Raw genomic sequence first — 14,464 nt, 5'->3', positions numbered from 1 at the left:
ACAGTGGTATTGAGTCATATGGGCCAGAAGGTCACCGATTCGATCCCTAGTCTGCTGAGATAGCTGTTCCAACTTGGACTACAACAATTAGCTTTCTTATCCCTGGACCCACAAAGGGAAAAATCAGCCAGGCTACCTGCTTCAAATAACTGTGTGGTCCTAACGGAAAGTATGTATGTGTGAAGAACAGGTTTAGCCTTGGCTGTAATGCCCTCTTCCCATTCTTGAGTAGCCTCCTGATACCTCCTCGGCCCAGACTAGCAGGGTAGATAAAGGAGAACCATTTGGGTTTTCAAAAAGCATTTGATAAGGTGCCGCATAAAAGGTTGTTACACAAGGTAAGGGCTCATGGGATTGGGGGTAATATCTTACCATGGATAGCGGATTGGTTAAAGGACAGAAAACAGAGACTAGGGATAAACTGGTCATTCTCAGGTTGGCAGGCTGTAACGAGTGGGGTGCCACAAGGATTGGTGCTTGGGCCTCAGCTATTTACGCTCGGTCCCTTCATCTAAGTCATTAATATAGATTGTAATGTATCCGAGTTTGCTGATGATACAAAGCTAGGTGGGAAAGTAAGCCGTGAGGTAGACACAGAGTCTGCAAAGGGATATAGACAGATTAAATGAGTGGGCAAGAAGGTGGCAGATGGAGTATAATGTAGAGAAATGTGAGGTTATTCACTTTGGTAGGAAGAATAAAAAAACAGAATATTTTTTAAATGATGAGGAACTATTAAATGTTGGTGTTCGGAGAGTCTTGGGTGTCCTCGTACAAGGAACATAAAAAGTTAGTATGCAGGTACAGCAAGCAATTAGGAAGGCAAATGGCATGTTGGCCTTTATTGCAAGGGGGTTGGAGTACAAGAGTAAGGAAGCCTTACTGCAGTTGTACAAGGCAATTGGTGAGACTTCACCTGGAGTACTGTGTACAGTTTTGGTCTCCTGATCTAAGGAAGGATACACTTGCCTTAGAGGTGGTGCAAGAAAAAATTCACTAGATTAATTCCCGGGATGAGAGGGTTGTCCTATGAAGAGCGGTTGAGTAGAATGGGCCTATACTGTCTGGATTTTAGAAGAATGAGAGGTGATCTCATTGAAACACATAAAATTATGAGGGGGCTTGACAGGGTAGATGCTGAGATTGTTTCCCCTGGCTAGAGAGTCTAGAACTAGGCGGCATAATCGCAGGATAAGGGGTCGGCCAGTCAAGACTGAGATGAGGAGGAATTTCTTCACTCAGAGGGCTGTTAATCTTTGGAATTCTCTACCCCAGAGGGCTGTGGATACTGAGTCATTGAATATATTCAAGGCTGAGTTGGATAGATGTTTGGACTATAGGGGAATCGAGGGATATGGGTATTGGGCGGGAAAGTGGAGTTGAGGTTGAAGATCAGCTGTGATCTGATTGAATGGCAGAGCAGGCTCGAGGGGCCGTTTGGCCTACTGCTGCTTCTATCTCTTACATTCTTATGTTCTTAATGGCAACTTGGGCAAGGTACTGGAGGATGTACACTGCCCATGATTTGGTGCCTCAGGGAGAAAGGAAGAAAATTGTTGTGAAGAGTTTTTTTTTTAAATGGAAGCGTATTCTACTGAACTGTGTAAACTTTGACTGCATAACAGTAACTACACTTCAAAAATAATTCCTTCGCTATGAGGTGCTATATAAATGCAAATTCTTCTTTCTTTAATTGTATGCTTTAAAACTACTGGTTTGAGGCATTCTGCAAAAGCAGTTTTGTGCAGAACTCCTTATGTGGCATGAAGAAATTCTCTCATGATGGCATGAATAGGTATAGTGAGGAGTCCGTTTGTGCTCCTCATTCATCATGATACTGGAACGGAACTTTGTACACAAGAAACAGTGCTGTTTTAAAAAGGTCTGCTTTGAGGTTGCCTGTAACCAAAAGACTTGAATTACAAGATGGAGTAATGGGGGTGACATCAGTAAGTGTGCAGATATCGAAATATTTCAGATTATGTTCAATAGACTATACTTCCCCTTTAACTTTAAGTTATATGTTATTTTGCTGTTAACCTGTTAAATATATTAAAATCTATAAAATAATTTTGATTAAGCTAGGTCTTGAAAGTCTGACTCTTTAAATTAAACATGTTTTCAAGGACAGTGATCCAATGTAGTTTTGCAATAATTTTTTGTTGTAGATCAGGGATGATTAGAGTATCTATGTTGATGCTGATATATTGTATCAGTGTCTGAGATCATTGCTTCTAATAGGAACACTTAAGCAACAGGAAAACATTAACTGTGATTATGTTCAGACATCCTAGGTCTTTGCTTTTCCTCTGTGTTCCTGATGTTTTCTTCACCCCCTCAAACTACTACCTCAGCTGCAGCACAGTGCACATTGTGTACAAAATTACAATTACAAAAGTGTCCAGCTGCTTTGCCTACTTAAACCTAGTTATTAAAAACTGTGGGGACGAGCAAGATCGTGTTTATCCAAATCTATCTCGAGGCTTGAGCAGTTTTACTCACTCTGATGGAACTTCAAATTGGACCATAGTTATAAACAAATATTTGTGATTAGAGCGAGCTACCAAATTTCTACTGCAATTTTTATTTAAGCGAGGAAAAATATTTGCAATAATGCAACAAGGAATATTCACTTTACCGGACATTTAAAAAAAAATAAAAACCAATTTATTTTTCAGCATCAGCAGAAGTCCATCTTCAGTTCACCAAACAATGTTTATTTTACCAATGTTTAGTTTGTTTTAGAAACATGAAGTATTTTTTGTAACACATTTTGAAATATCCAAAGATTGAAAGCTGGTATCTTTTTTGAAAGTTGAGAAAAACATATTGAGAATTAATTAGGATTTAATCACCTACTTGAGATTAGACAATAAAAGAATTTTTTTTTAATACTCTGCTAAATGTTTAAATATACAGTTCAGGTACAGCCCGAGTACCCAGTGCATTACATTGCTCTGTTGAAGAAACATCGCTCATGATTTCAATCCCTTCATTGCATTAAAATGATTACATTCAGTTATGTACACTACTTAGCAATTGTGCTCAATTAGGTGTCTCTATTCTAGACCTTTTTGTTGTGTCTAACAAGTAATATATTTTGGTTCTGTAGTTACTAAAGACTATCCAAACCGAAGCAATTCTTTTGCTGATATGCAATAATTATACCAATTATCCAGCATGCACAGTTTCACAACCTGTCATCAAACTGGATGCGTATTTGTATTAGAGCAGTCTTTAAAATATGTATGCTGAAAATGACTCTTTTAAACCACAACCCACCCCAAGTATTTATGGAGTAAATTTTAATAGTAGAAAATAAAACTGATAGATGTTTGTATAGCAAACAGTGCTTCTGACCAAATAAAAGCAGCTGTTTTCACTTAAGATATTTGTACCTTTTAGAGATGGGGAAGCTCCTAGGTTCAATCCCTGGCCTCTGCTATTAGGTCAGATAGGTTTATAGTGAGGCATCTGCTGAGGTTGGCATTGGTGTCCCTGGGATTGAGGGGTGGGAGGAGGTGCTAAATCAATTGGAAATTCCACTCCTGATAGTGACTGTGCGTGTGCGCACACTGAGGACAGGATCAAGGTTGGATATGATGCACCTCCTAGTTGCATAGCTCATTGTACTCTGTTTAGTTGCTGCAACCATTTGATCTTTTAAAAATTCAAGATGGTGGAATTTTCGGTTCCTGGGTGTAGCACAAATCAGGAGAAACTGCTCCTCTGCTTTGCTTTAGTTAAAAATGCATTGTCTCATGTCAAAGGGAACAAAATATATTACTGAAATAAAGTTTGAGATTCATTAGAATGTATGCAGGCTTAATTGGGTGATTTGTAATTTACAGTATGTACTTATAAGGCAACCTTCACACAAAATATCCCTTTTTCCAAATTTCTGGCACAGAAAAAACCCAAAATAAAACACGTCTAGTCTAGATCACCTTTTCTCCAAGTTTATACGCAATTTGATTTTTACTGGTAGTTGATTGTGATTTTTTAGTATAAGAAGCAGTACCTGACTCTGCTGTCTGGCATAAGCTAAGCCAACCCTCTACCCCACTCTCAACTAGAAATACCTACACAATTACTGTAACATCGACTGTTCCAGCATCAGCTGATTGTGTTGGTCGGAACTTGCCCCATTTAAAATCATGGCGGTCCGTGCTCTATCAACCAAATTTGCAGTTGATGTGCTGGTGTTTCTGCCTTGAGAATAGAGTCTGGTTGGGTTTCACCTGCGTGTGGAGTTGGATCAGTTTGGCTCAGCCCGACAGCGGAATCTGTTATGAACACCGTTTAAATATGTTTTAATCAAATGGCTCTGTATGCACATTAGTGGAATAGCACCCACTGCAATGCCTCGCATACAAAGTAGCCCACCGACCTTTCTTTCAACCCCCAAATGATGCATATTTTTCATTGTGTATGCAACCTAGAGCAAAAGATGCTCTTTAGTCAAGTTGTTATTTCTCTCATTGGAAGAATTTTAATAGCCTCACTTGTTTGGTTCCTTCGATACTTTTGTTTCTGGCTGACTGTTTCGCAGACCTTTTTAATATTCTGTTTTCCACTGAATTAATTTTAAATTTGATCCTTAAGAAAAACTGGGTAAATCCACCTCTTAAATATTATTGTACTGAGATTGCTGTTGATTAGTCAGGACAGGGAGAACAGCTTTCCAATTATTACCCTCCAGGTAATAATTTGCTTAGTGTGTAATGCTTGCAGATAAAGCATAGTTGCAAATCGAGCACAAATTTTGAATTGGAGCATGCTATTGGGGCATTGCATGTGCACAAGTTTAGAATTCCCCTGTTTGCACAGAAGAATATTTTCACTTGATTCACTAAAATGACATATCTAATGCTGACTTTTCACTGTCGTCTGTTTTCTTTATGCCAGTTTTAATTCACAGCAATACAATTTAGAGGATTATTCCTCAATTTGTAATCATAACATTGACTGAATTGAAAAAACACACACCCGTAGATATTGTGCATATGCTTTTATGTAAATGTTAAAAATTGTTTATAGAGCTGAAGGGTGTACATATCTTTTTCTAAAAACTGAAAAAGTATTAGTTTTTACTAACTTATTATTAAAAAACATTTTGGTCCTAATTAGTTACCATATACTGCCATTAATTTTGTTTTTATGTATATGGAACTAGTATGTAAAATTGGTTATTATGTTGGGAAAGTTTATATCCTTAAAAAAGTGATAGCTCGTAATTATGTACTGATTTGAATTTCTTTGTTTAATTTATTTCCGTGTTTACAATTATGTGCATGTTTTTGTTGTAGGCTGCGAAGGATTTTTATCGGGAATGGAAAGAAATGAAAGTAAAGGAAAAAGAAGAAGCAGAGACCCAGGCTCAGCTTGAAGCTGTGCAGAGTAAGAAACATCTGTGCTGTATAAATACTGTGCCGTTTTTGTGACTGGAATGAGACTAGTTAACAAATAATGAACAACTATCGTAAGAGACTTCAGCTTTCTTCTCAGCAGAACTGTATTTCACCATTGTCCAAGGCTGAGTGATGACATTCACCTATTACTCATTGTCATCAAGAATCACGTGTGAAATATTTCAGTAGGCTCAGTACTGTGTCGATAGACACAAGCTTACAGTGTAAGCTATATTTATAGCAGGCTCAGCTTTAGACTTGTATAAAATTGTCTCTAACTTTACATGGTTTGCTAAATAGAACAAAGACTGCCTAGTATTTTCCAGCATCTTTTTCATTAATATTTGCAACGTTCGCACTAAAACAATTGAAGAAATTAAAATCATAAGAAAACTCCGCAGCCTTTTGAGTTATTCAGTGTTAATAGTGTTCTGTTTCAATAGTCATGTTAGTTTTCTCATTAATGTGTTTGAAAGCCATAGCCTTTAAAGGTTTGAACATGCTGGGATCTGAATACTGTCAGCCAGTGAGTATGAGAGAACATGTTAAAATGTTTGCCTGAATTTGTAAAATGCTGCCTCTTTTACGGTCTAACCCAAATGTTAAAAGTCCATTTGTTTCAAGCAGCATCACTTTATCGTGAATGATGATGTTAAAAGAAATACAGTTGCCAACCATTTATTTGAACTAGGTGTACTTACCAACGTGCTTTGTGTCTGTAATAATTGCAGTGTAAATCAGTTCCTGTGCTGAATGAATATTAGTTAATGTACTGTACAACACTGGAATTAATGTGATCAGCTTTCTCAATTTATTCATCTGAACAGGAGAGTTCCCTGAACTCTGGATAAACCGCATCCCCCAGTAAACAGGACTGTTGCTTCTAAGTGCTTGTTTCTCAAGAATAAGATCGTATAATTACTTTAATGCTGATTGTCCCAAACGAAAACCATACTGCTGTGGAAAAATAAATTTGTTAATATACCCTTGGCATCCTAAAATGAGTAACTACACAGAAGGATGGTGCTGTGTATCTCATAGCTATTTGTTGTGTTCTTATTTTGTAAATCATAGTTTGGAAGCACAGTTAATGATAACATTAACATCTTTTTGAGAGGGTAAATGCAAATCATGCAGATTGGCATGTAGCTGTTTTATTCTGCCTGTTTTTCATGACCTAATTGCTAATCTGCCTGCATGTCTATCTGCTTTACAACGGAGACTGTGCAGTGTCCTCTAGGGACAGAAGTAGTATGGTTGTGGGGAATTCGATGCAATTTGCAAATTGAGAATATGCAACATGGGGTCTCATTAAAGCAATGTGTTGCAGTAGAAGACAAGAGGTGTGAATAGATAATCTGCTGAAGCTAAATATTACCCTACTGGGTGCATCTTTGCACAGACATAGTGAGCTATGATGTTATGTCTGCACCTTTTTGAGATTTGTTGGCAGTTTTCCATTTCTTTGTTGTGAGCAAATTTAAAAACAAGAAAAACCTCTTTCCTTTACAGCAATTCACAGCTTGCTCAATATCATTATAGCATTTCAAATAATTGATGTTGTCTTTTATTTCTAATTTACATTTATGACTCACTGAAGGTAAAGTAATTACCTAATATCTTTTCATCCCCATTTAGATATGTATTGCAGGTGTTAACAGATTGTCAGTTTTTTAAAAATGGAAAAAAATGCCTTTTTTATTGATCTTTCAACAGAATAATTTTTTAAGCTGAAAAGACATTTTGTACCTTGCAGAAGAAAAAAGGCCAAAAGTAAAGAAACCAAAATCTGAGTTTCCAGTGTATACAGCCCCCAACTCTGGAGGTATTGCCTATGTACCATTACATGAAGAAGCTTCAACGATTGAGGAGATTGAGGAACAGATGGCTGACTGGCTGGAAGACCGGTCAAGAGGGCAAAAAAAGGTAAGTCACCAAAACAAATGTGTTAAAAATATATCATACTTTTAGTAAGGCTACTTTATTGCATACCAAGGTATAGCAAACATGGAACGTGCAGTAGAGAAGTAGTGAGTCGTTTTAAAATTGATGTGTGTCAAGTGAGATTTTGCAGAATCTCATTGTTAACATTACCAACAAAAATGCTGCAGTCCCATGAGCTCGCTGCAGTGCTGTGATTTTAACCCCTAATTTATCAAGACATTTTAATACCTGTATAAACAGAATCTGTCATACTGATGGATCACTTCTGATTTTGTAACTAATATCTATACTGGTTGCATAAAATAACATACATAATGTGTTATTTACTGTTAGACCTCAATAAAAATGAGCTGGACAAAAAGTGAATCTACAGGTGATCAAAGTGTATAGTTCCAGATCACAATTATTTCTTTGTGAGAATGTAAACTGGTTGTTAGGTATTTATTTTATCATTTTAAGGGTGCATTCGCACACCATTTTTAGTCTTCACCATATGCTAAAGATGGTGTATAAACAGGGTTGATATCAGATTGACACACAATACAAACCCAAAAGTTGAACCTCCAGCATCTGGTGTTGAACTGCAGACTTCAGCATGAATGTCATCTTCTGGGATTTGGATCTCAAAGGTCAAAATTGAGAAGTGCTGGGGAATAGAACATTTTTATCATACCTGAAATTGATTCTCAATTAGCTGTGGCTCCTGGTGATGCTGTTAGACATTTTAACCTAACTGCGCACATGATGCATGACATCAGTATGAATTGTCCCTCCAAACCTGAAACGAACTCAGGAATAATTCACTGCAAGTTCATTTGCTGGTATATGAATGCACGTAAACCATTCTAAATGCCTGCATCATTGATGTATTTTAATTGAACTTTGTTATTTTGGTGGACTTTATATTGATAAATATTTCTGATCTTTAAACTTCCTGTGTTTGAGTGTGTTTCCTAATGCATGGTTTCAAAGGGAAAACTACTTAATCTATGTTAACTTTTCTTGATACCTATTTGGTATTTATAAATTTACTACTTGGCAGATGTTTTCATTGACTAGTAAGATAAATGCTAGTTTGTCAAGCTGTCCTTTGCTAAAATTTCCAGAACTTCCATAAATTAAATGTTGAAGAAATATGTGCTTCAGCAATATTGTATGGATTTAGTTATCACTTGCCAGCACTCTGTGTTCCTGGCTAGAGCAAAAAGATAGCATATAAATATGTAGCTGTAGTGCACACATCAATGAAAGCTAAAACTTCTTTAGTTCAGTTCCTTCGAGGTTTAAAGGTGCTGGAAGAAAAGGGTAGCTGCTTTTGTTGGTGTGTCTTGGTATGATAAGAGCAATAAATAAATGGATGGACTCTGTCCCTGCCCCCCCCCCCCCACCACTTCCAGAGTCAGCTTTTTATTTTGTTTAGCAGTAGGACTAGGATTAAACTACGCAGCACAAACCTTTTTCATGTCCTTAATCCAAAACCTGTAAGTTTGAAGAATGCAGAATTTGTATCACTGTAAATCATCACATCATATCCTGATTTGGGGTCTGAAACTAATCATTTACTATACATCTGAAATCTCCAGAGGGTGTTGAAGATGCTTTGTGACGTGTTGGTAAATATTTTAGATTAGACTTGGACCCAGTCTATATAAAGCACATTGATTCTGAGAGTAGCAAATATTAATGTGCACTACATAGTTTAAAAACAGGATCATAAATCTGTAAATTCTGGATAGTAAAGAAAAATGTGAACATTATAAAGAACGCCTAAAAGGGAGGGGAGATGAAGAATTAAACGTTTTGTGCTTTGAAAGTGCTAGCAATGTTGCTTTAATGCCACTATGGTCTTGAATCCCTTGGAAGAGTTTCTATGGAAGTTTTAAACTGAAGGATCTTGGGACTTATTTGGGTGTTTTCTGAATATGATTTTTTTTTTAATCGTGTGTTTGCTTATGGTTGAAATGTATTCACTTTTTTGCAAATACAGCAATATATTTGCTAGAGGCAGTGCAAAAGAGGAGCAACTTGTAGGGAACAAGTAGATTATGTAGAAAACACCTGATTTAGAGAAATCATTAGTTATTGATCGAGTATATGTTCTACATCAATTGACAATTATTACTCATGATTGCAGTTTGATATATAGATATATTATCTTGTGTTCTGCATGTGTATCATTTAGGCAGTTTTTTGTACCGATTTTTAAAAAAATAACGTAGTATTACAAATGTTTTTCTATTTTCCTGCCTTTTGAAAAACTGAATTTTTTTTAAACTAAAAAAAAAATTGTTCACCTTCAGATGCAAGGAGGTTATTACTATCTTGTTTTTTTAAAAAAACGTGGATTCTTCAGTCCAGAATAAGGTTAATATTTTCACTGTTAATGAATTTCTAGTTTCAATTAAATGCACGTGAAGTGCCTTCCTTCATTGCACATCCTTCACACAATGAGGTTTAATAGTCTAGCATAATAGTTTCTGAGGAAACCAATTCCTAAGCATGCACACAAAAATATAATCTCGACATTGTAGATAGACAGTGCTGTACATGGTGTCCTGCTCCTGTGTAGTATAAAGTCCACTCATGTTGTCAGACACCTCATCGCCAAAAGTTTGGAACAAGTCTCATCCTCTCTTGGGTAGATTAGACAAGAATATCAAACATTTCGATAATTAGCCTGGCCTGTCTGGGGTTCTATTTCTTTTTTTGGATTTCTATTTTTTAGGTTTCCCAGACGCCTAACTGTTTGGCACTGGGTGGTGAACCTACAAGAAACATCATACTGCCTGCCCCTATCAAGACAAACATATAAAAGAAAGAAAAGCTGTATTTTTAGAAAAACTAGAAACAGCTGCAAGTAATAAATTTATCTGGTAACACTAGCTACTAATCTATTCTCCCTTGATGGCCATATAGAGAACAAACAAAATGGACAAAAACAAACAAAACCATTATCCTACTAGGAGGTAAGAGTAAAGTGAAATTTTGCATTCAGCACAGAAAGGGTGCCTCAGCTGGCTGTACTTGACTGTATGCTTTTTGGCACTGACCCATGCAAAACATTATCAGCATCAAAACAAATTAGGTGCTTCCATAGTTTGCTTAGTCAGCACAAACATCGACCAAAAGCATTAAGTATTGTGTGATCTGTGATGTTGCGTTCACAATTGTGATACAGTTGTATGAAATGCTTGTCACCAAAACTTTGTACTGCAGTGTGCCAAAATTTGTTTCACAAAACAGACCTATGGCTGCCATATCATTCAGAGCAAGATAGGCAAGTGTAATAACCCTAAGAAATACAGCCTTGACAAGTCTGGCATTGTTGGGCAAATGGCAGCACGGATTGATATGGAGAAGACATTGGCATTGATACTATTGAGGACTTGACAACTTAGTCAATGCCAAGGACCCTTTTATTTTCCTTGATGCCATAAACACATAGGCATGGAGACAAATCTGTACTGGCCGATTTTTTTTTTTGGCAACGTCAACACTGGCACTGAGCAATCATCAGCAGCTACAACCAGCACTGGATCCTGTGTAAATTAAGGACAGATTAAATGTGGATTAATAAAGGAAAGCCAGCATGGATTTGTTAAAGGCAAATCGTGCTTAACTAACTTGATCGAGTTTTTTGATGAGGTAACAGAGAGGGTTGATGAGGGCAATGCGGTTGATGTGTATATGCATTTTCAAAAGGCATTTGATAAAGTGCCACATAATAGGCTTGTCTGCAAAATTGAAGCCCATGGAATTAAAGGGGCAGTGGCAGCATAGATATGAAAGTGGCTAAGTGACAGGAAACAGAGTAGTGGTGAATGGTTGTTTTTCGGACTGGAGAATGGTATACAGTAGTGTTCCCCAGGGATCGGTACTAGGACCACTACTTTTTTTTGATATATATTAATGACTTGGACTTGGGTGTACAAGGCACAATTTCAAAACTTGCAGATGACACAAAACTTGTAAGTGTAGCAAACAGTGAGGAGAATAGCAAGAGACTTCACGAGGGCAAAGATCGGCTGGTGGAATGGGCGGATACATGAAATTTAAGGCAGAGAAGTGCAGAGTGATACATTTTGGCAGGAAGAATGAGGAGAGGCAATATAAACTAAATGGTACAGTTCTGAAGAGGGTGCAGGAACAGAGACACCTGGGGGTATATGTGCAAAAATCTTTGAAAGTGGGAGGACATGTTGAGAAAGCGGTTTAAAAAAGCATACGGGATCCTGGGCTTTATAAATAGAGGCATAGGGTACAAAAGCAAGGAAGTTATGTTGAACCTTTATAAAACACTGGTTCGGCCACAACTGGCGTATTGTGTCCAATTCTGCGCACCGCAGTTTAGAAGGATCTGAAGACCTTAGAGAGGGTGCAGAAATTGTTTACTAGAGTAGTTCCAGGGATGAGGGACTTCAGTTATGTGGATAGATTGGAGAAGCTGGGGTTGCTCTCCTTAGAGCAGAGAAGGTTAAGAGGAGATTTGATAGAGGTGTTTAAAATCATGAAGGGTTTAGATAAAGTAAATAAAGAGAAACTGTTCCCCTTGGCGGAAGAGTTGAGAACCAGAGGACACAGATTTAAGGTCATCGGCAAAAGAACCAAAGGCCACTGAAGAAAAACTTTTTTACGCAGCCCGTAGTTATGATCTGGAATGCGCTTCCTGAAAGCGTGGCGGAAGCAGATTCAGTTGTGGCTTTCAAAAAGGAATTGGATAAATACTTGAAGGGGAAAAAATTTGCAGGGCTACGGGGAAAGAACGTGGGAATGGGACTAAATGGATTGCTTTTACAAAGAGCTGGCATGGGCTCGATGGGCCAATTGGCCTCCTGTGCTGTAACCATTCTGTGATTCTATTTTACGATAACATTTGATCCTTCCAGGAGGTAACTACCTGCCTAGTAACTTGGGGCACATCTCCAACAAATGCCCCTTAGCTCAGAGGATCTGGCATCATCTGGGACAGTACCCCTAAATAACTGCTGGTTGGCACTAGGTATCCTAGAACTATACTCTTGCATGAATAGTCAGAACAAAATGTAAATGTCTCCTAAAGGAAGAGTGAGGGTCCTTCTAAGCTACATTGAAATGAACCCAACTTTGTACTTGGCCCACCATTATGGCAGATGGACAGCCCACCTCTACATGCATGGCTATGGCCCATCTGCACCATTTTACTGAGGGCTTTTTATTATGAGACATTCACAGACTTCTGGGAGGAGGATTTGAGGCAAATCAAATCAGGCTCTGACCTTTCCCCAGATAATACCGGGGGGGGGGGGGGGGGGGTGGAAACAGAGCACGCTACATTACTAATTTAGATTCATTGAAGAATGTTACCAGTAACTTGGTGGAATTGATGAGATCTTCCATACATAGTGATTACATAGGAATTGCTAGACAAAAAAAGACCATGGTCCGTTTAGCTCGCCCTACCATCCTGATAGCTGCATAATGCAACAATAATGGAGTTGTTGACTTATCATGGCATTCAATAAAGCAGTCCTTGCCCGCATGCAGCAAGACCTGGACAACTTCCAGGCTTGGGCTTATAAGTGGCAAGTAACATACACGCCAGAAAAGTGCCAAGCAATGACCATCTCCAACAAGAGAGAGTCTAACCACCACCCCTTGACATTCAACGGCATTACCATCACCGAATCCCCCACCATCAACATCCTGGGGGTCACCATTGACCAGAAATTTAACTGGACCAGCCACATAAATACTATGGCTACAAGAGCAGGTCAGAGGCTGGGTATTCTGTGGCGAATGACTCACCTCCTGACTCCCCAAAGCCTTTCCGCCATCCCACCATCTAGAAGGCACAAGTCAAGAGTGTGATGGAATACTCTCCACTTGCCTGGATGAGTGCAGCTCCAACAACACTCAAGAAGCTCAGCACCATCCAGGACAAAGCAGCCTGCTTGATTGACATCCCATCCACCACCCTAAACATTCACTCCCTTCACCACCAGTGCACAGTGACTGCAGTGTGTACCATCCACAGGATGCATTGCAGCAACTCGCCAAGGCTTATTTGACAGCACCTCCCAGACCCGCGACCTCTACCACCTAGAAGGACAAGGACAGCAGGCACATGGCAACAACACCACCTGCACGTTCCCCTCCAAGTCACACACCATCCCAACTTGGAAATATATCGCCGTTCCTTCATCAAAATCCTGGAACTCCCAATCTAACAGCACTGTGGAAGGACCTTCACCAAACGGAGTGCAGCGGTTCAAGAAGGCGGCTCATCACCACCCTCTCTAGGGCAATTAGGGATGGGCAATAAATGCTGGCCTTGCCACCGACGCCCACATCCCATGAACGAATTTTTTAAAATCTCTATTAATTAGCCTCCAACAGACCCAGAAATGAGGTGTGGGAAAGCCCCCAGTGGAAAGCTTTGGGAACCATAGATCTAAAGTCACCTGTTCCTCCCAAGCATGCTACAATTACCATATGTCTTGTCTCAAATTATTCATTTACTGTATCCCAAAATATTTTCTGAAAGAAATCTATCTCATTTGCATTTGAATGAATCAACACTACCTGCTTCCGCCATTTACATAGCGAGCCTGTTCCATAGATTGACCACTCATTGAAATAATGTTTCCACAGATTGGTTTTGAATTTACCCCCCTTCAAGCGCAGGCCATGTCCTCTAGTTCTACTGTTGTGAACAAGGTGAAACAACTAGTCATGGTCTACATTATCTAGTCCCTTTTTAGAATCCTAAAATTAGCAATCATATCACTTTTCCAGTGAGAACAAGCCCAATTTACTTAATTGCTCATCATAATCCAATCCCTCCAACCCCTCAATCATTCTGGTTGCGCTCTTCTTCATCCTTTCAATAGCTACAATATCCCTTTTTGTACTGTGGTGACAGGAACTGTACACAGTATTCTGCGTGCGGTCACACCAGTGATTTATAAAGTGGCAGGACTACTTCACTATTTTGGCTCAATATTGACCTTTTTAATACATCCCACCATCTGATTTGCTTTACTCACTGCCACCGACCACTGTTGCGATAGCTTCAACTTATTGTCAATGAGGGGCCCCAGATCTCTCTCATTTTCCATACACATTATTTT

The 14,464-nt window shown here is 38.7% G+C and overlaps 1 protein-coding gene across 2 annotated transcripts in view; it reads left to right on the top strand.

Moving 5' to 3' along the window:
* Positions 1-14,464, top strand: part of dnajc1 (DnaJ (Hsp40) homolog, subfamily C, member 1) — a 217,788-nt gene that overhangs the window by 124,345 nt on the left and 78,979 nt on the right. For both annotated transcript variants that reach the window (XM_068007113.1, XM_068007114.1), the window contains exons 7-8: positions 5,310-5,400; positions 7,168-7,337. In XM_068007113.1, coding sequence (XP_067863214.1) covers positions 5,310-5,400; positions 7,168-7,337 — 261 coding nt within the window. The remainder of the gene's footprint in view (positions 1-5,309; positions 5,401-7,167; positions 7,338-14,464) is intronic.

The sequence above is a fragment of the Heptranchias perlo genome, chromosome 2 (assembly GCF_035084215.1).
Source record: "Heptranchias perlo isolate sHepPer1 chromosome 2, sHepPer1.hap1, whole genome shotgun sequence".
Classification (NCBI taxonomy): Eukaryota; Metazoa; Chordata; class Chondrichthyes; order Hexanchiformes; family Hexanchidae; genus Heptranchias; species Heptranchias perlo.
The sequence above is the reverse complement of the archived record's forward strand: the minus strand, read 5'-3'. Positions and strand labels throughout refer to the sequence as shown.